General features: G+C 28.6%; 3 protein-coding genes across 6 annotated transcripts; 2 read left to right on the plus strand and 1 right to left on the minus strand.

The window, feature by feature from the left end:
- Positions 1–2: 2 nt before the first annotated feature.
- On the plus strand, positions 3–1,231 carry LOC132942715 (coiled-coil-helix-coiled-coil-helix domain-containing protein 7). Its single transcript, XM_061011336.1, has 3 exons — positions 3–397; positions 681–779; positions 1,017–1,231. The coding sequence occupies exons 1-3, from the start codon at positions 356–358 to the stop codon at positions 1,116–1,118; spliced, it is 243 nt and encodes an 80-aa protein (XP_060867319.1). The 5' UTR covers positions 3–355; the 3' UTR covers positions 1,119–1,231.
- Positions 1,232–1,270: 39 nt separating this feature from the next.
- Positions 1,271–9,627, minus strand: LOC132942709 (AP-1 complex subunit beta-1). 4 transcript variants are annotated; one of them, XM_061011329.1, is made up of 15 exons: positions 9,445–9,627; positions 9,184–9,226; positions 8,931–9,056; positions 7,775–7,945; positions 7,466–7,711; positions 7,213–7,406; positions 6,538–6,712; positions 6,267–6,454; positions 5,500–6,204; positions 5,079–5,411; positions 4,922–5,008; positions 3,132–3,261; positions 2,893–3,064; positions 2,520–2,674; positions 1,271–1,688 (listed from the first exon to the last, which is right to left on the minus strand). In XM_061011329.1, the coding sequence occupies exons 3-15, from the start codon at positions 9,036–9,038 to the stop codon at positions 1,614–1,616; spliced, it is 2,739 nt and encodes a 912-aa protein (XP_060867312.1). In that variant the 5' UTR covers positions 9,039–9,056; positions 9,184–9,226; positions 9,445–9,627; the 3' UTR covers positions 1,271–1,613. The 4 variants fall into 4 exon arrangements, with proteins under 4 accessions (XP_060867312.1, XP_060867313.1, XP_060867311.1 ...); XM_061011330.1 differs by having other exon boundaries at positions 9,395–9,627; XM_061011328.1 differs by having other exon boundaries at positions 9,315–9,627.
- Positions 9,628–11,694: 2,067 nt separating this feature from the next.
- LOC132943744 (transmembrane emp24 domain-containing protein 3) lies at positions 11,695–13,518 on the plus strand. The gene is made up of 3 exons (XM_061012828.1): positions 11,695–12,042; positions 12,110–12,355; positions 12,433–13,518. The coding sequence occupies exons 1-3, from the start codon at positions 11,881–11,883 to the stop codon at positions 12,673–12,675; spliced, it is 651 nt and encodes a 216-aa protein (XP_060868811.1). The 5' UTR covers positions 11,695–11,880; the 3' UTR covers positions 12,676–13,518.
- The last annotated feature ends 6,772 nt before the right edge of the window (positions 13,519–20,290 follow it).

The raw sequence follows: 20,290 nt of genomic DNA on the forward strand, positions 1-20,290 counted from the left end.
TTATTTACATTTTTACATTCACAAATCCGGTCTTATCTCTATTGTTTTTGTTATCACTTACTTCGTAATCACCACAATTTGGTTATCTTAGTTTGATAAGAAATATATTATTATATCTCAAGTCATAAGTCGATTGTCGATGGCCGTCGGCTGATACAATTTATACTAAAATAAAAATAGTAAACATAATATTGTAATAATATAATACTTAATAGTTAAAATTTAAATATTATATTTATCAACTCACGACTCCCTAGAATAAAGCATGTTTTAATAATAATTATACCTCTACAGCTCAGCTCTACATCTTACACATTGACCTTTAATAAGATCATCTCGTTGAATTGTAATTAAAATGTCAGAAGCTAAAAATGGAGATTCAAATCCTTGCTTGCAGGTAACGTCATATCATTTCAGTTATAACACAGACTATATTTTCATATTATAGTCTGTGGTTATAACTTATTAATATGTATAGGTATTATTATCATGGAAATCTGCTAAACAGTCGATGATATAATTAAGTTTATGATTAAAATACAATATATTACACTACTGGAATATTATCTTGTTTACCCACTTTTAATGATAATATAAATTACAATTACTAAATTTGATTCATTCTGTTTTCAATGTCAAAAACTAGAACATTTTACATTTAACTGTATTTTGCTGTACAGGAACAAAGATTATCATTCAAATGCTTGCAAGATAGTTTTGGAGATAAATCCCAATGTGAACCGCAAATAGAAAATTACAAAGACTGCAAAACATTTTGGGTATGTTTTTATGCACTAAAAATAAAATCCTTATTATATTTTCTTTTCTTTTGAAAATATTTTAAGTTGTATATTATTATTAATTTTAAGGGCCCCCATACAAACATGTTCAGTGGGGCCCATCATTATATATTTGAAGAATAAATTTAAAAAAAATAATAATGTATAGGAACATTAATATGTAACCTAGACAAAAATGTTGATTTATATTTAATTGTCAATATATTTTGCTTTCAGTACAATATTTATAAAGAAAGGAAAAACAACAAAATAAGGCCATACATGCCATCATTAGAAGAACGGATAAAAATTAAGAAGGAATACATGAATGGTCATTAAAACATGAACAATGTTATAACTAATAATATGTTTATTATAATATATTATTATTGTTTACTATAATATTATCTATCTATTTTTTGTGTTCATAAATATATGGTAATAACTTATAATTATATATTTTTATTTAATACTTGAGTAAGGTTTAAATAAATGTAGTATTGTTTTACTTCAATAAAAATATTTATGAAAAAAAAAATGTTAATATTATTATAATTAAATAATATTTGCATGTATAAATAACAAAATACATAATGGAAAAAAAATCAACATAATAATATTGTAATGCTAATATAAAAAAGTTTAATTTTAAAACAAACATTTCAATTTAATATTCATGTATTGTGAATAAATAATAAATAAATAGGTAGTTAACATTTTAATTAAAATACTTTAGTATGTATTTGATAATGAAAGCTTATATTATGACTACCTACTTACAGTTGTATAACTCATACAAATACTTGGAATTAACTTACTTAATAATTTAAGTTTCTATGAATGAAGGATAGCATCGTATGCTTGGAAAACTCCTTGTGCAACTTCCATAGCTAGTAATTTCAATGATAGCTAAACATAAAACGATTTACAAAATATAACAAAACAGACCACATAAGCTTTTTATACAACAATATTTTAGTTTGCTAAAATATTTATTTATTTATAAATGTTATAAAATAATTGTTTTTTTAAATTATTAGATATATCATATGTTAAACAATCTACAAACACAATATTTTTAACCTTCAGAAAGAAAATAATATGGGTTTATTAAGAGGACGAGATACTCGCATGTGTTGTTTCCGTCTTACAAGTGCGTAACAGCAAATTTTACGCTCAATAGAACACGTGTAGCTCCGTTAGTATAAAAATTAGAGCGAATTGACCTCTTATAAAATCTAATGGTAAGATTATTATCTAGGCAACCTTGTGGGTTTTTTATTATATTTAAATTTTAACGCGAGTTATGAGTATTTTAAAATTGTAAATTTTTTATACATCTTAAAATACTCGTACTCGCTTTAAAATTAAAATATACTAAAAAGCCCATGAGGTTGCCTAACTAATAATCTTACCTTTAGATTTTATAAGAGGTCAATTCACTCTAATTTTTAAATTAACAGAGCTACATGTGTTTTGCTGAGCATACAATTTGCTATGTTACGCACTTGTAAGACGGAGACAACACATGCGGGTATCACATCCTCTTAACAATGAGTTTAATGCTAGGTTACATGAACAAACACCAAACATTTAACAAATCAATAGTGAGATAATGGTCCCTTAAACATGATTAAAGCCATTTAAGAGCCCATATCCATTCAATGTTATTGAGCCATTAAATGTATTGATTTGTCATGCAACCCGGCATAAATCTAGTTAACTACTTAAATTACTCACAGTTATGTTTGGATTTCCCGGCTGAATTTTAAGCTCATTCAACACCCAATTACCATTTGTCAACTTTAATGACTGGTATAACATGTCCTGGCCTTCAACGTGTCTTTTAGCTATTGTAAACACATTATTTTGTGACATCTTCAAGACAATAGCCTCTGAAAAATATTAATATCTATAAGTAAAAATATAGAATAAAATAGTTTAAAAAAAATAAACTGGTCAATTTAAGTAAAAAACAAAAAGAGTTAATAATTGAATTTATGAGAACAGTTTCATTTGTGCAACTTAATGTTACTAGAATATTAGCTGAATAGTTTGAAGTCGTAAGGTATTACTTTATAGTTTTATATTATACTTTATATTCAATTTCTACCTGTGTTGCAAAGAACATTTTTCAAAGTGAATTGCACTTCATTCTCTGCAGGTATGTCTTTCCAAGTTTTCAAAAACACTCGCTTATCCATTTGACCATCTTCGATAAAGAATACATTCATTGGAATAATACAAGCATAATATAAAACATCAATATTATTTTTTATTGCCACCTATAACATGATTGTAAATTTTTTATTTTTTATTTCATAATTCATGTTATAGCAAATAAATATATACTTGAAGATTAGTTATGGGCTCCATTCGTTGCACAAGTCCAGTAGTCGCAAGAGATAAGCTGGTTTCATAAGATGCCGTTGGCAATAGTGGGTTTAATACTTGTAACGGACGAGCTGGTGTCAAACCAAAACTAAAAAGAAAAAATTTATAAAATTTTAATTTTGGTTTTAATAAACGTACAAATAAATATATTTATTAAATAAAATTGTTTAATTTTACAAAAAAAGTTATGCAAAATGAACTATTATATTACATACAATGTAAAATGCAGTGTTGGATAATAATGTAACGCAAATTAGAAATTACTTTTGCAATAACGCTGTAGTAATTTCATCATATTTTATATTCACAGTTGTAACAAAATTACTTTCTAAAAGTACGGAGTAACGTGTTATTTTCTATGTTATTAATATAAGTTATGAATATAAAAAATGTATGACAAAACCTAGGGGCTAGGATATTTAAGAAAAATTAAAAACAATTAAATTTAATTAGGATTCCGAATGTTTTAGCCTTAAGATAATAGTCATCAATATTATTGAAGATCCCGGAAATTAATACTTATACATTTTGTTTGTGTATAACATTAAATTAATTATTAACAATGTACCTACATCATCAATATTCAATGTTATATCTATAATACTGCCAAAAAAATTTTATAAAATAATGGGTTCCTTCTCTTGTGGTACCGAGTTTAACACTATAAGGTACCTATAACATTATGCCATTACTTATTAGTAGGGACCGGAACTTATGCATTTTACAATTTTTTTTTTAATTCTTACATTTCAGGCTCGTCCTTATAGAGATTCAACTTATGTCACGAAGTATTCAATGGTAAAAATTTTATTTTGAATTTTTTGGGTATTTCTTGGATGAAATGTCATTTTTTATAAAACTATGGAGCATTTTTAAACTTTTTGTAAGTATTTTTGCAATTTCCTTTTAACTAATAGAATAGTTTACTTTATTTTAAAAGTTATTTAAACCTATCACTTAAAACTTTTTGACTTTTGGTTTTATTTTAATTCTGAGCAAAGGGAAAAATGTGTACTTGGTTTTATAATTAAGTTTATTGAAGTTATCATATGACCAACTAAGCTTTTGAAATAGCATATTATTGATATTAAAATTTGTATCATGTAGAGCAGGTGTCAGCATTCAGAGTCTCGCTTAGGCCATCATAGTATTTTTATGTGGCCCGCGAGTAAAATTTATAATTTGTATAAAAATCATAGACTTTAGTTGGAGACACGAAAATTGGTGTATGACCTTGGGGTATACAGCGACCCAAACCTCGCCTTGTTTAAAATAAAAATAAAATAAGGTATATTCAAATTGTGAAAAATGTAGTTATTTTTTGGTCCTAGACATCAAAAAAGTTTCTGACCCCTGATGAAGTATATTAGATTTTATACAAATAGGAGAAAATTAGTATGCATTTAATGAATAAAACATTTTGAGAACCCTATAAATATTAAATATTAACCATAAATCTTATATAATAATTTTAATAATGATAAAATTGTTCACCTAGTTTTATTGTATTTACATTTATTGTAACTAAAGGCCAACAAACCAGACATTTTTGGTGATGATAATAAATGTTATGAATTATGATTATGATCCTTGGACAATTTAATAAAAGTTCAATAATTTGCATTAATAACTATAATTTGGAAATTAGACAAATCAGCTGACAATTATTTCTATAGACAAACTTTCACCATCTAATGACTGAGAACATAAAAAAAACAAATTGAATATTTTATCAAATAAATACTTACGAATTTTTGTTTAACTGAATAGCAAATCCACTCATTGGTTGCATAGCTTTGTTCTTGAGAGTCATATCCATACTAATTTGTCCATTTCTAAAAAAAACAGTAAAATTAAATAATATATGACCTATAATATACATTATATTAATATTTTTTGACATACTTCCTCGAAAATGTTCCCATAATTTCTAATCCTTTTCCGTTTTCACTTGGTAGCCAAAGTTGTTTAGGCGGAGAATAAGATACTGGCGTGGGTGTAAATCCAAAAATGTCACCAAGCAAACCTGTATTTGATGATGAAGCTGCTGGTAAGTCAGATGTGGTTAATAATGAATCTAACCCAGAAGCAAGTAAATCAACAGAAGGCGGTTGAACAGATGTCGGAACAACAGCTGGAGTAGTCAGATCCATACTAAGAAGATCTCCAATCAATGATTCTTGTGGTGCAGGTATGACTGCAGCTTGAGGAACATTACTAGCAGATGTATTTTCATTTCTATAAGCAATGCATGTTAAGTATACACTGTACTGTAAATTAAATATGTGCGTATATGAATTAAAAATTATCATAATAATTTCTTTACCTGGCTGGTAAAGATTTTCTTAATCCTGGTCGTCCTTCAACAAATGCATTTGGTGGCTTATGATAAACACTGGCAAGACTAGAAATATGACATACAAGTTCATCGAGTAAAGTTGGTTCTAAAAGATCGGTTTCTTCGGAAATCAATGGTTTTTCAGCAAGTACAACATCTTTGGCAGCACCCGGATCAGTGGACAGCAATCTCCAATAAATAAAACCACGATCACGTAAATCAGGATTATCTGAATCTTGGGTAGCCAAACTTAAGACTTGTTGTACTAATTCTTGAGTGTCAGTAGGTCTCTTCAAAAATAGTTTAACAATAGCAGTTAATAATTGCAATTGGACTTGAGTATTTTCATCATGGAAACCTTCCAAAAAGCTTTCTAAAAGTTCATCAGCATTATCTATACGTTCAGCATATTCTCCAATTATCCAAATCATAGATGCTCTTGCTTCTGGTTCATCAAGTGTGTCTAAATTTTCACACAATAAAGATATTATGCTTTCGTACTTGTTAGGGTATTTCCGGAATATATCTTTGATAACAACAATTGCTTCTTGAACTACATAGTTTACTTTTGTCTGTATAAGGTCCAAAAGTGTGGACACACAACGTTCAGCAGACTGCTCTACTTTAATTGCACATCTGCCAATTGCGCGAACTGCTTTGCGCACAAAATCAACATCAACTTCAGTGGCATACCTAAACACATTTTAATATGAAGTCAGTTAAAATAAAAAATTAGTTATTAAAAATTAATTTACTCTTTCAGTTCTGAAAGAACTTGTGCTATGTTGGCTTGCGATGCTAAACGTATCATAATATCCAGTTTCTCAAGTTTGACATAAATGGGATCATTATATTTAACAAAAAAAACTTTCATTTCATGCTTAAGTATATCTGGTCTCTTTTGCACTATTAAATTAATATTTCTGAGAGCAACATATTGAACCTAAAATATATACATGCATAATTGTTTAGTTGAATTTAAGACATATTATAGAATAAATTGTCATATAATTATATATATATTACTTCTGGTTCTGTAGATAATAAAGTAACAAGCGGTGGAGCAAGTTTTTTAGTCAATGTAGTAACAAAGTCAGAATCAGTTGGCAACATTTCCATTAGTTTCATTAACACTTTAATAGCAGATAAAACAACTGCAGCATTAGCATGAGCTAATCGAGGTGTTATTCGTTCACATATACTAAAATAAAGAAAACAAAAAAACTATGAAATAAACTGATCTAATTTTAACATAAGCATTAACATTTAATTGATTCCACAAGACTTAAAATACTAAAAATGATTAACACATATTTTACTGTCTTCAAATTTTTGGTTACAACTTACAAATAGCGCAAATATTTTATTTCATATTATTGTTTAATATTTTTTAAAAAACAACTAAAATAACTATTTACAAACAAATTTAATAAAAATAAAACAGTTTTTAAAGGATCGGATTTAAAAAATAAAATTATTTTAATAGCAGGGCAATATTTCATAGGGTATATTTATGAAATAACTATATTTTCAATAGCCAACAGTTGCGATGAATGTGTCAATACTTTAAATTACATAGTTTTTCTAAACTATACTACTTGTTAGTGCAAAACCAAAGCTATTATATTCAATTAAACAAATATAGTTAGCTTTATATATTATATACAATCTAATAAAATATGTACTTTAATTAATATTTACCTTTGTGCCTCACGATCATCTTTTGGGCTGTAATTAGCTAACGAATCAAGAATAAACACTTGACCCCATTCTGTACATTCATTAAGCGCAGTTAAAAGTTTATTAATAGTTTGTGAATTCATTTCAATCAGTGGAGAACCAGTTATACTAGCTTCATTCATTTCAGATAAAGCAGCAACAGCATTAGCGACCACCTTTTTGAAAATAAATTACAATCATTTTTTTATACGACATAAAGAAAATAAGTAATTACCATAGGATTAGAGTCTGATAAAAGTTCTTTTAATTGTTCCAAAAATCCTTGATCATCAACTAGTTGTGCATTGATGTCGTAAAGTTTAGCAACACAAACTGCAGCTGTTTTACGTACATATGGATCTTCGTCTCTTAAGCATTTACGCAATGGTTCACATAGATATTCGGTTATTTTTTCGACTCTGATGCAACCCATAGTGCGCACTGCCAAAGCACGTATTAACGGATTTGGATCTTCACAATCCTTTTGAGCAATAAAGACGGTATTAAATTAATTATAATATAGCGATAAATAGTGAGATATTACCTTAACAAACGTATTGACAGCCATAATAGCCATATCAGGGTTGCTTTTAGCATAATTCATCAAATACAAATAAACAAGTTTCTTCAGTTCTAAGTTATCAGTTTGCATACAATTTACAACATCGGGAAATAGAGCAGACACATCCTTACCAACCGTCATAGACGCAATAACCTATCAAAAATAGCAACAGAAGTATTATAACTTTTGAATAAATGCAACATCATAAATAATCATTCATTACTTTATTACATTAAGACATTACATTTAGTTATGGTTTATTCTGCAATCTGCATAAATTAAACTATTGTATACAAAACTATTTCTTTTAATGTTTATTAATCAAAATTTTTACCATAACAGAAAAGCCACACTATCTATAGTAAGTCTCTTTGAGAAAGAAATTAAATAACAAAGAAATTTCTTTAACTTAAAAACATAAGGTACCTATTAAATTAAATTTGAGTATCTTTTTATTTAGAATAAAGCTATAGTCACTTGTACTTTTTTTAAGGATCTAATTTAATTATTAATAAGCCAGTTAACTAAAACGCTATACAGAACTGAACTTTAAAAAACTTTATGATTGTAATTCAACATAATACGGAATATCGATAGGTTATTTACTTAGGCCTATATATAAGTAACTATTTTAATAGTTAACCAGGGATCAGTTACATTACATTTGATAATTATAAGACTCAAATAAAAATTAAGTAATCTATACATTTGCTTGTGCATCAAGGATTCCAAATTAATGGTAAAATTTATTTTGAAAAGTACTGGGAATTTTGACCCTAAAAAGTTTGATTTAATTTTCTTCTAGGAACTACGCTCTAAACTTGAAAGCAGAAGTATTTTAACTGTTCCAAAAAGGTTCCACATACACAAAAAAAAAAATATAAATATATGTAAAAAATACTGTATGTGAAATAATTGCTCAGCGCAAAATCTAAAAAGTGGTCACACAATTTTATTTTATTAGGGGATAGGGTCAGTCATGAGTTCAGGGCCGATACAAATTTGAAATCTCGGTAGGCCGAAATAGCTCAATCTGGCCCTGCCAGTCAGTCTCAATTATAAACTACCTTTGATTAAATTATTAGGTAAAATAATGAATAAGTAGTAAACCTAATAGTAATATTGTAAACGACTTTACCTTTTTTACAGCTTCTCTCTTTTTTTCCTTTTTATCGCTATTCAATTCAGACTTTAATTCAAATATTTCTCCTTTTTTTGTGGTGGTAAAATATTTGCTATCCGTCATTTTGATATTTTAACTTTTCTGAAAAATTATAGTCAATGATATTTCAACTATAATTCAACATTCACTGATAAATAATCGGATGCGATCACCTTACTACCTATATAGTAGGTGTTGTAAATAATATACAAAATACAAATATACACACCAACTTATCTTCTTGAATTATAGGGGCGTGTGCCAGCAGCAATCTGTTATCGAATCAAAATAAGAATACAATTTTAGCACCAAAATTACTTATATTTTATGTAGATACTGTGAAAAATATTAAATACCAACAACAGCTAAATCTAGTGATTAGTTATGCAGAAACTAAAGATAAGTATAATAATTGTGTAGTGTAATGTTATTGTTATTACTTATTATGTATGTAAATAATAAGTAACTAAGTAAGTAATATTTGCTATACACTATTTTCTACTCGTCCTCGATGCTCGTCGCTCGACACTCGTCACTAAATAGTCAATTTGATAATTATTGATTGGAGAATTGGCGTATGCTCCAACGTTAAAAAATTTCAACAATTTTTTTAACACTGATAAATAATTAACATTGATAACACGTATTGTAATTTTGTGTTTTGTAGCCGAAATGAAAACATAATAAAATGTGGACAGTCCTGTTGTAGTTGTCGTGTCATCCCTCTCGCGCAGATATGCAGTGTTGCACATTTCAATAATTATAAGTTGGTATGAGCACAAAAAAGTTAAATGTCATATTTTATTCTAGCTTCCGAAACGCCGCTAGTTTCAAATATGAAACAAAGATAATCTTAGTTCATTGTTTCAAATTATCGCTTAAGACTTAAGGAATTAGGTAGTTTGATGTATCTTACTCAACGGATTATGGAGTTTATTAAATTATATGTGCTGGTTTGATATATTCCCGCCGACAGTGTGAAAACCTCACAGCTCCACAATTCAAATTTGATACCTCGCCGCCTTCCACAATAATAAATATATCGCGTTAGTAATTCAACGATTCTCTGACAAATGTACCGTTATATAATATAATACATAATATGGATTATATAAAAACCAATAATCAAACAAATATATATCGAACAATTATCAAAGGGTATAACAAAATCCGAGAGTTTAGACTCTTAGTACGTTTTTGTTCGTCAATGGTCCGATTGATCTACAGATTTATATAATTAAAATTAAATATAAATTTAAAACATTTGTTAACACAAGTGCCAGATTTAAATTCCGGAAACTTTAATTTATATTAATATATAATTATTCATAATAATATAACCTATATAGGTATACATTTTAAATTTTTTATCTATTAGGTATACTATAGTGGCGGCCGGCGGGGCTATACAATTTTCACACGCCCGGGCGCGGATATACCCTACAAACCAGTAGGTACCGTAAATTACAACAATATGACTTAATAATAAAAAAAATAATTAAAATATCTATTCATCAATGATCAATGTTTAACTACAAATTATAATAATATTATAAAATATACTATTTTTGTTATTTTTGTAATCGTTTAACCTGTGTCATGTACTCCTGTGATGGCATGATGTAGAATTGTATAAAACCAGAGAACATATTATCGTTCATCTCTACATCGTGCATTCATGCTTGATGGTGATTGCTGACAAGTGTGAAGTGACCACCATTTTATATAATTTTGTCATTTTGTTATGATTTTACTCCATATACATATTTAATAGTCAGTGATTGACTTGAGGGGGGGGGCTAAGACACTAAGCACTCCAACTTTTCAGATATTTTTGCTTACCCTAAATTGTTTTCAAGTTGATGCGGAAGGTACGGTATTTAGATTTACTTTTTTAAAAATAACAAAGATTAGATACAGCGATACTCCGATACGTAATAATCTATCATATATACATAATCATATGTCTTTAAATTTAACTCAACCAACCATGTGTTGATTGTCATCTTATATTCTTAAGGGAAGAAGGACAGAAGATGCAGTATGCTGTTCTAAAAGACCCTAATTTAGACATGACTCTAATTTGGATAAAAAAATTATTCTCATTTATGTGTTTTATTAAATTAAGTGAGAGTGAAGAGTAGGTGTTAAATACATTTTGATACATATCTCCTATTAGCAGGCGGCAGTTGAACATTAACACTCAAAATAATAATATGTAATAAAACATAATGAGTCGACTTTATTAGTTATTAGGTACTAGGTAGTACTTATTATGTATTTGTGTAGCATTATAGCATCTACTTAATAGTATAATACTATAATCATTAGTATTTACTATTATTTATTAGGTAATAAATTATTGGTAATAAAGACAATGCAATTAAATTTAAATTAATCTATTTATTATTTAAAAGTCATTAAATGTATAATAATATTTTTAACACTGCCTATATCTACATAATACACATTAGCTATCAAAGTTATAGAAAATTTATTTAATAAACTCATACCGTATTACCACAGAATTTATATATGAAATTTTGTGGTATTATTATAATCTATTAACTTTCTATGGTCCGTAACCACGGTCACGAAAATATGTTTCTATAATACCTATTTAATATTAATGTGTTATCCTTATCACTCTGTTCTCGCCGCAACGCTACCCGGCTACCGCCAATCAAAGAACACGTAAGCAATCAATGACGTCAACGATTCGTTTGCACATTATCAGTAGCGTAACAATTATCAGCATTGCTCCCCGAAGGTTTTAATTTCAAAGTTTGAACAGATAAATAGAACATTTTATTATTTTAATATACAATTATAATACAATATAAAACTTGACAGTTGACATCGAGTTATTCGAGCTGTGAACAGCTTAAATGTTTCGCCTCTTTACGACTTTACTACAACAGTCAAAATGATACCGTCGAATATGAACTCACTGATCGGACTTTTATTTTTGTCGTACAGCATCTGTTTGGTGAAATCGATCGAGTTGACTTTTGAACTCCAGGACAAGGCAAAGGACTGTTACTACGAGAACATACAGAAAAATACGTCCACCACGCTGGAGTACCAAGTACGGTGAACATAGTTTAACGGTACATTAATTGTGTAGTTAACTGTGTGTTGTGTTTCAATTGCAGGTCGTCACTGGTGGGCAATATGATGTCGACGTGATAATCGAGTCCCCGACCAAAGAAATTCTATACAGACAAGTGAAATCGCAATTCGACAGCCATACCTTTGTAGCAGCAGTTAGTGGACCATATGCCATTTGTTTTAGTAATGAGTTCTCAACATTCTCGCACAAGCTCGTGTACATGGACTTACAAGTTGGCGAGGAAGACCCACTACCCGGTATAGGAGAGCAAGTGACTGTTATGACTCAGGTATATTATAATACTCTTTATTGATCGTAGTATCATATCCAACTATAGAATATAAATATTTCATTATGTTGTTTTAGATGGAAACAACGTCACAAGATATTCATGAATATTTAAATAAAATTATCGATTATCAAACTCATCATAGATTAAAAGAAGCTCAAAGTCGTAAACGTGCTGAAGATCTGAATCACCATGTAGCGTTATGGTCAGCTACAGAAACTATTGCAATATTATTAGTCGCCATTGTGCAAGTATATACATTGAAAAGATTTTTTACAGAAAAATCCCCTACACAAATCCCTTACAAGTCAATGTATTAAAACTATTAGGTTGAGAATAAATAATATTTACAATAAAATATGATTATTAAATACCAATAAAGAATTATTATCCTTTTTCTCGACATAATATTAAGATGTGTTAATAAGAGACTTATAATTGAAAAATACTTTTTTTGTGTAAATTAATATTCTTTTAGTCCAGGGTTTAACAAAAACTATTAAGATTAATATGTACATATTATTGGTTATAATTAATCATAGTTGGTTGTTAAAATGCAAAGAATTTATCATCATGCTTTGTACATTAATTTTTATGATATTGTCAAAATCAAATTGTAATACCTACATGATATCAAGACATTTTAACTAATTTTAAAGAACCATACATTGTTTATAATTATAATACCGAGTTGCATGAACAATCACCATAGGCGCAAATAGTGTTTGAGATTTGAGGGGGCTAAATCCCTACTTTTATAATAATATATTGAATATGCTTAAAACAACATGTAAGAAATATTTGGGGGGCTTAGCCTCTAAAGCCCCCCCCCCCCTAGTTGCGCCTATGATTCAATAACTAAACATTTAACGAATCGTTCATAAAATATAAAATAGTAAGCTAAAGGTCTTTTAAACATGATTAAGTGGCCAATTAAATTTTATTGAACTATTAAAAGAATACATTTTTCATGCAACCCGACATCAGTGTTTAAATGGTTTTAAAAATGTATTACCTATATTTTTTTGTGCAATTTAATTTATTATTTTGGATTATTAAATTAATGAGTTTGTACATTGACTTGAGTCTTGAAGTGTTTAATTGAATTCTGTATGAAATTTTGATTATTTTATATTTAAATATAATATAAGTATATTATATTATATTGCATTGCATTATTTTTTTTATTTACATTTACATCTTTCATTTATATTAGGTACTTAAATACTTACATAATTATTGGGTGAGCTTAAAAACTAGCCACCAATATAAGTATTAAGTAAATATATTACATTATTTAATTGACCAGGAGATGGACCGATATAGTTTTGGCCTATACAAGTGTAATATTTTAGAATTCATATATGTATTTACTATATTATTTGGCCTGATGTAGGCATGCTTATTCATATAATCTTATGTAACGCCAACAGCAGGGCCGGATTCGACAAATTCGGCCCACCGGGTTTTCCGTATATTACCGGCCCGCTTACAAACTGGCGGGCGATTGTAAACTCCGCCAGAATACTGGTTAGATAAAAAGGTCTAATGTAAACCCCGTCAGTTTTATTTTCTTACCTGGAAGGGTATATGGAAACTCCGCCAGTATTAAGGCCTTCCTTATGTAAAACTAAATGATATTTCTCTTAATTCTCTCTCTTTATTCTCAAATATTCAAAATCATTGTGTTAGAGAAAGCTATAAATACTAAATAGTTATAAGAATGTATTTGTATTAGACTTAATGGTTTGAATATTTACAAATTTATTGTATCTCATAATTTTAGTTCACAGTTCAAAATATTATAAGTTATAACATATTACATATAATGTCATAATAATATAATATACCTACATATTTTTTGATTATTAGTTATTACAATTGTCTAACATTATTTTTAACATAATACTGTTCATTACAATTTGTATGATTCCTTTGAACGATTATTATTTTTATTTTTAAGTTTTTATATTTTTTGGCATATAGGTACTTATTTAATAAGGATAATTATTATTATACAATTATGATTTTTTGTTTAATAATAATCTGTATAGTGTAGGTTACTTGATTTTTGTCACTGGTGGAGTTTACATGAACCCAATTTTACCTGTTTTATATTCCTGGCGGAGTTTACACTAAAAAAAAGGTTCTCATGGCGGAGTTTACATGCGGCCCTTGAGTACGTTCTTATTCCGTGCATAGTTTTTTTTATTTTATAGTCTCCATTTCTTCAACTTTTAACTTTTAACATATTTTCAGTCAGCGCGGCCCCTCATGACTTGAACGGCCCAAAATTGTCGCGGCCCACCGAGTTTTACTCGGCAACTCGACGGGCCAATCCAGCCCTGGCCAACAGGTATAATATACTTTTACCATATAGGTAACAGTGTATTATTGTGACATTGTGATTATCCGTTATTCGCACTGCAGATGCTGCAGTGCTTGCGCTCGGTGGCGGATGCGAAAGGGGCGTTCGCCCCCCATCCATTTGGGCTGTATTTTTAACGTTATTTCCTATTATAATATTAGGCTAAACAAAAAGACAATTTAATTATTGAAAATCCCCCCCCCCCTTGGTTGACTTCTGGATCTGCTACTGCCGCTAGGCCAGTCAAGACGGACTAGTCTTATATATAGGGCTACCTGCCCTATATAGTGTAAAGCTTACAATTTTGATTAGAAATTTGTTAACATATATTACCAACAATATTTTAATTTATAATTTTATAAGCAACAACCAATAATCTACAAATTAAATGTAAAATAATTTTTAAGTTTGTTCTGTAAAAATTATATTAATATGTATTGATGTTGATTGATGTTGATGGTTAAAGGACCATTATTTTAAATTGTATTAGACTGATGAATTAGTAAATCAAGGGCAATCCTAAGGTTTATATTTAGGGAGTTTGGAGTTAATTTTTCTAACTTTCAAGAACAAAATATCATGACAGTATTATCTGCAGTATACATACTATAATAGGTATATATAATATTAAAATTATTTGAATTTTGGGGCTTTTAGGTTTCGGTAAGAAAAACTTATAAGGAACTTTGTATTTGTTTAACTATAAAATAATTTGCAATGTTTGGTATTTTGTCAACATTAAAACTTCAAACACAAGAAAAAAAATTGCACCTTTATATTTTCAAATTGCTATAAAAAGAACTTAAATGGACCATGCATCTATTACATTTTCAAGTTTTTCTATACAACCTAAAAATATCTAAAACAATTCAAACATTTCAATCGTCTATAAATGGCTTAAAATTAATCTAAATATTTTGAACATTTTCATTATATACAGAAAATGATAATTCAATTAATACCTAGTGGAATGTTTCGACTTTTTACTAATTATAGTTTTTGAATAATCATAAAATTGAAAATAGCAAAAATTGTTAGAGGATAAATCGTTATTAAATACGATATTATTTGTTTGAACATCGAATGTTATTAAAATTTAAACTTTAATCGCTCATAATAAAATTATGTGGCATTTTGGCTTTACGATAAACTTTTTTATTCATGTCCAGTAGTAAAAATTATAAGAAATCTTGTATTATATTTTAAAACCTTAGATATGAATATTAAAAATGTAATACATTTTAAATAACAAAATAATTTGCAAATTTTTGTGATCTTGATAAATTTCGTAAAAATATGTGCTTTAAGGGGCCTTGCTATTGCCGTTAATTTCAGCCGAAAAGACCTAAAGTATTGGCAAAATTAAAGTTAGTTAATGTTGTTCGATTTTGATTCTGAAAAAAAAATTGAACTCACCAGAAAATTGTCTATAGATCCTACAAAGCATTTTATAAAAACTAAATTTTATATTATTGTGAACTGTAATTGAAAATTTGATATTATCAACTTTTTCGAATCATAATTAAAATTAAAATTAATATTAAGGGGATTCCATACCGTGATTTTCTGTTTTTTTCTAACACACGCGCGACATAGGATTTTAGACGGATTCTTTGCCAAACATATCAATTGATCTAATAAAGTGATAAAAATTCTGAAAACAGATTTGAATTCGTCGTCAAGTCTACTTGAAATGGGCTTTTCCACAATTTTGATTTTTTGATTTTAGCTTCTCCAAAAATTGAAATACAAAAATGTTTAAATACTCTTTTTTAATATGACGTTTTCTGGAATTTGGGGGACAATTTCAAAAATTTGGGAAAGTTGATTTCAAGTAGACTTTACGACGAATTCAAGTCTGTTTTCAGAATTCTTATCGCTTCAATAGATCAATTGGAATGTTTGGCAAAAAACATGTCTAAAATACTATGTCGTGAGTGTGCTAGACAAAAACAGAAAACCACGGTATCGAATCCCCTTAAAAACGGAAAATATTTCGTATAATCTTCAGACATTTTTCTGCTGAATTCAAATATTTTTTCAGAATCAAAATCAGACAACGTTAACTAACTTTAATTTTGTCAAAACGAATGTATGTTTTTGTAAAATTCATGTAGTGAAATTGATATGGTTATCGCGTTATTGACATGTGCATGCGCGTACGAGAGAGGATACCCGCATTTAATTTCACCCACACTAATAATCATTTACAAATAACACATAAATCCCGGACGGCTATGACAAGCTTAGAAATTGCCTAAATGATGCCTCTTTAATAATGACCGTAGTAAGGCCCCTTAAACCCTTATGAAAAAAAGTTATAACCAAATATTATCGATAGGATAAGAATACTAGAAATCTTGTATTATATTTTCAAGCGTTTTACTAAAAAAAATTTTATCATACTATGTATTACATATTATAATGATATAAATCGACAAAACTAAAATAAAATCAAAAATGTCTAATGTATAAATTCTAGTCCACAAAAAGAGGTAAAATATTTTGTGAATATATCGTGACTAGAAAGTGCTAATTTAAATATTGCAATTTGAAGTATCTAAGTTTATTTATTTTTAAATTGTTACAAAATATAACAAAATCGATTTTGTCGAAGACTAATTGTTTATTGTTCCTGATTCTTTTGAAATTTTACTTTTGACTGAAGCATTTTTACTGCTTCTAAAGGTGACGTCAGACTCAGACACGCACAAAAAAGAACACGTCATTGACCATTGTAAAACCAATGATGAGTACATCGCTCTGCTAAGAATTTAATACACGGACTCTCGACGATCGCCGCGTGTGCTCGTGTTACATTATATTGTGATAAAACCGATAATGATTATTATTTATAGGTACTTAAGAGGACGTCGCACCCGCACATGTCGTCTCCGTCTTAAAATATTTCCGTATTAAAAGACGTATAAACAATTTACAATTTTAAAATACTCATAATTCAATTTAAAACTAAAGTATAACCAAAAGCCGATGAGATGCCCTAGATAACATTCTTAACTTTAAATGTTATAAGAGGTCAAATTCACTCTAATTTAAAATTAACGGGGCTAAACGTGATCTGCTGAGCGTAAAATTTGCTATGTCGTACACGTGTAAGACGGAGACAACATATTATGCGGGTGCGATTTCCTCTTAAAGCTTTATATCTAAATGTTTCATTTTTATTTAAGATATATCCATATCACATATGACTACATACTATGACTTTAGATTAGGTATTTATGTACGTATAGGCCTGTGTAGTAGGTACCTACCTAGTACCTATTAAACCTTGTAAATATTTATGGACATAAGATTATTATTTATTATACGTTATAATATATATCATAATTCATAATAGTTATACTTATTATCGAATGTAATATTTATAAATTATAAATTATAACTAAACGCTCTTGTGGGTCAGTTGGCATGAAAAAATGAGCCAGTAAATTGTGAATATTATATGTTCGCTGCACCTGACTTAAAACTTTGCACACGCCTATGATAATATAGTATAATAATATACCTAATATCTATAATTTATACACAACGAATGTCAAGTAGGTATCTTATGATCAATGTATCTAACTCTTATTATAATATTGTATTAATATATGGTATATATGCCATGTAAAAATAAAATATTACAATTATTTTTCTAATCGTATTTAGGGTGACTAGGAAGACATTTCTTTTTTGAGGGGGGGGGGGGGGGGGTGGAGGGCTAATCTTTTTTCTATGTGCTAAGCCCTAATCCTAATTTCACCAATGGTGAAATCTATACTAATAGATATTCAATAAAAAATTGTTATGTTTTATTTACAAAAATATTTTATTAATTTTACAATTTTAAAATTCTAATAAGTTGCACCAGAACAAACGTACCAAAAAAAGGGTTATACGGTGTGGTGTGTCCCTGGATAATATTCTTTAAATTACATTATTGTTATTAAAAATAACAGAATAAAATATATTCTTCTGAACGTACAATTTACTATGTTATGCGTATAGTAAGACGGAGTCAAGTATAGTCTCACATAATATGTGGGTTCGACGTCCTCTTAATTGTCCTAACTTTATAGTTTTCGGATTTTTATTATATTTTTCCATGTGATTATGGTACTTCACTCATATTGACAATTTTTATTATGACCGAAGATATTTTCATTTTTAAATATAAGTAAACTGTCGTTCTTTGTTCATTTCGTGATTACTGGTTTGCTTACGAAGTATAGTCGTTAAAGTTTAAAAGTCACGAAGTATAGGTACTAGCTCTTTAGCCGTTGGGCCTCTATACGACAAATAATATTATGTTTGATTTTGTATTTAATATATTTTATTATTATATCTCAATCACTTGAAAATAAGCTCTACTCCACAGGTGTTTTCCTCGACGTCATACAATCGTTTGACCGCGTTTGGCTCCACGTTTGGGCCTCCTCCACAAAATTCGTTTCTTTTGGCTTCCTTATTTATTTTCTATTCCTATCAAATAGATCTTTTGCTGTTCATTGTAAGGACAAACTCAGAAACTCTCTCTAATCCACTATATTAAAGCAGGTGTTCGGTGTTCCTCAGGGTAGTATATATTATCTCCAACACTTTTACTTTTCAATATATTTACATCCGACATTCCACACTTTTAAAACACCACTCTTCCTACCTTCGCTGATGATACAGCTATTATTTCAACAAATGTCGACCTAACCAGAGCCTCTGACGAACTCAAAGCACACAATGAACTCCAAAACTGGTTCAAGGAGTGGAGAATAATTAATAAATTAAAATAAATCAGAACAAATCAATGGACACAACTTTCTCCCTACATTCAGGTCTCTACCACCCTCCCCCCACGACGCTTAATAACGACATGATTCCCTCAAACATACTCACCTGATATCACGGAGTCCACCTAGACAACAAACTTACATGGACCAATCGTATAAAAACATAGAGAAAATCCCTCAACATTAAACTCCAAAAATGTATACATTCCCTCAAATAAGATCTTCCACTCAATATCATTTTCAAATTTAATTTTAATAGATTCTAATCAAAGAAACGAATTTTAGAATTTTAGTATGATATAGTTAATAACAAAATAGAGAAAATTTTGACTATTTATAGAATTAAAAAAATTGTTTATAGTCAATTTTCCAAACAGTTATAATTGTAATTTAAGTGACATTAAAATTAAAGTTTTGTTTTTGTCATAAATCATAAGATTATCTAATCATCATCAAACTTAAAATAATAATATAAAATATAATATAGGTACAATACTGTACCATCTGCTTCAAATCTCAAAGGTCCACCTGGGACATTTATTATAGTGTAGAGTTATTAGAATTTAGAGTCTATACTAATGACTATACCAATAATTATTAGATACTATAATAATATTATAATGATACGCATTACGCGTTAATATACACAGTACCTATATTTCACAAGATGCGTACCTAATACCTATATTTGGTCGGAATGTTAGAGGATTAAGTTTGAAGATCTTATCATCATTTTCTTTTAAGTTTTCGACGTGAATTTCTAGGAAGTAAGAAGAT

Source organism: Metopolophium dirhodum, chromosome 4 (assembly GCF_019925205.1).
Source record: "Metopolophium dirhodum isolate CAU chromosome 4, ASM1992520v1, whole genome shotgun sequence".
Lineage (NCBI taxonomy): Eukaryota > Metazoa > Arthropoda > Insecta > Hemiptera > Aphididae > Metopolophium > Metopolophium dirhodum.

Excerpts from the sequence above, each read along its gene's own strand:
- LOC132942715 (XM_061011336.1), top strand. The coding sequence starts at position 356 with ATGTCAGAAGCTAAAAATGGAGATTCAAATCCTTGCTTGCAG. Across the intron at positions 398-680 it reads ATTCAAATCCTTGCTTGCAG|GAACAAAGATTATCATTCAA; the intron begins GTAACGTCATAT and ends TTTGCTGTACAG. Across the intron at positions 780-1,016 it reads AAGACTGCAAAACATTTTGG|TACAATATTTATAAAGAAAG; the intron begins GTATGTTTTTAT and ends TTTTGCTTTCAG.
- LOC132942709 (XM_061011329.1), bottom strand. The coding sequence starts at position 9,038 with ATGACGGATAGCAAATATTTTACCACCACAAAAAAAGGAGAAATATTT. Across the intron at positions 7,407-7,465 it reads TATCAGACTCTAATCCTATG|GTGGTCGCTAATGCTGTTGC; the intron begins GTAATTACTTAT and ends ATTTTCAAAAAG. Across the intron at positions 5,412-5,499 it reads AGAAAATCTTTACCAGCCAG|AAATGAAAATACATCTGCTA; the intron begins GTAAAGAAATTA and ends CATTGCTTATAG.
- LOC132943744 (XM_061012828.1), top strand. The coding sequence starts at position 11,881 with ATGATACCGTCGAATATGAACTCACTGATCGGACTTTTATTTTTGTCG. Across the intron at positions 12,043-12,109 it reads CCACCACGCTGGAGTACCAA|GTCGTCACTGGTGGGCAATA; the intron begins GTACGGTGAACA and ends TTTCAATTGCAG. Across the intron at positions 12,356-12,432 it reads AAGTGACTGTTATGACTCAG|ATGGAAACAACGTCACAAGA; the intron begins GTATATTATAAT and ends ATGTTGTTTTAG.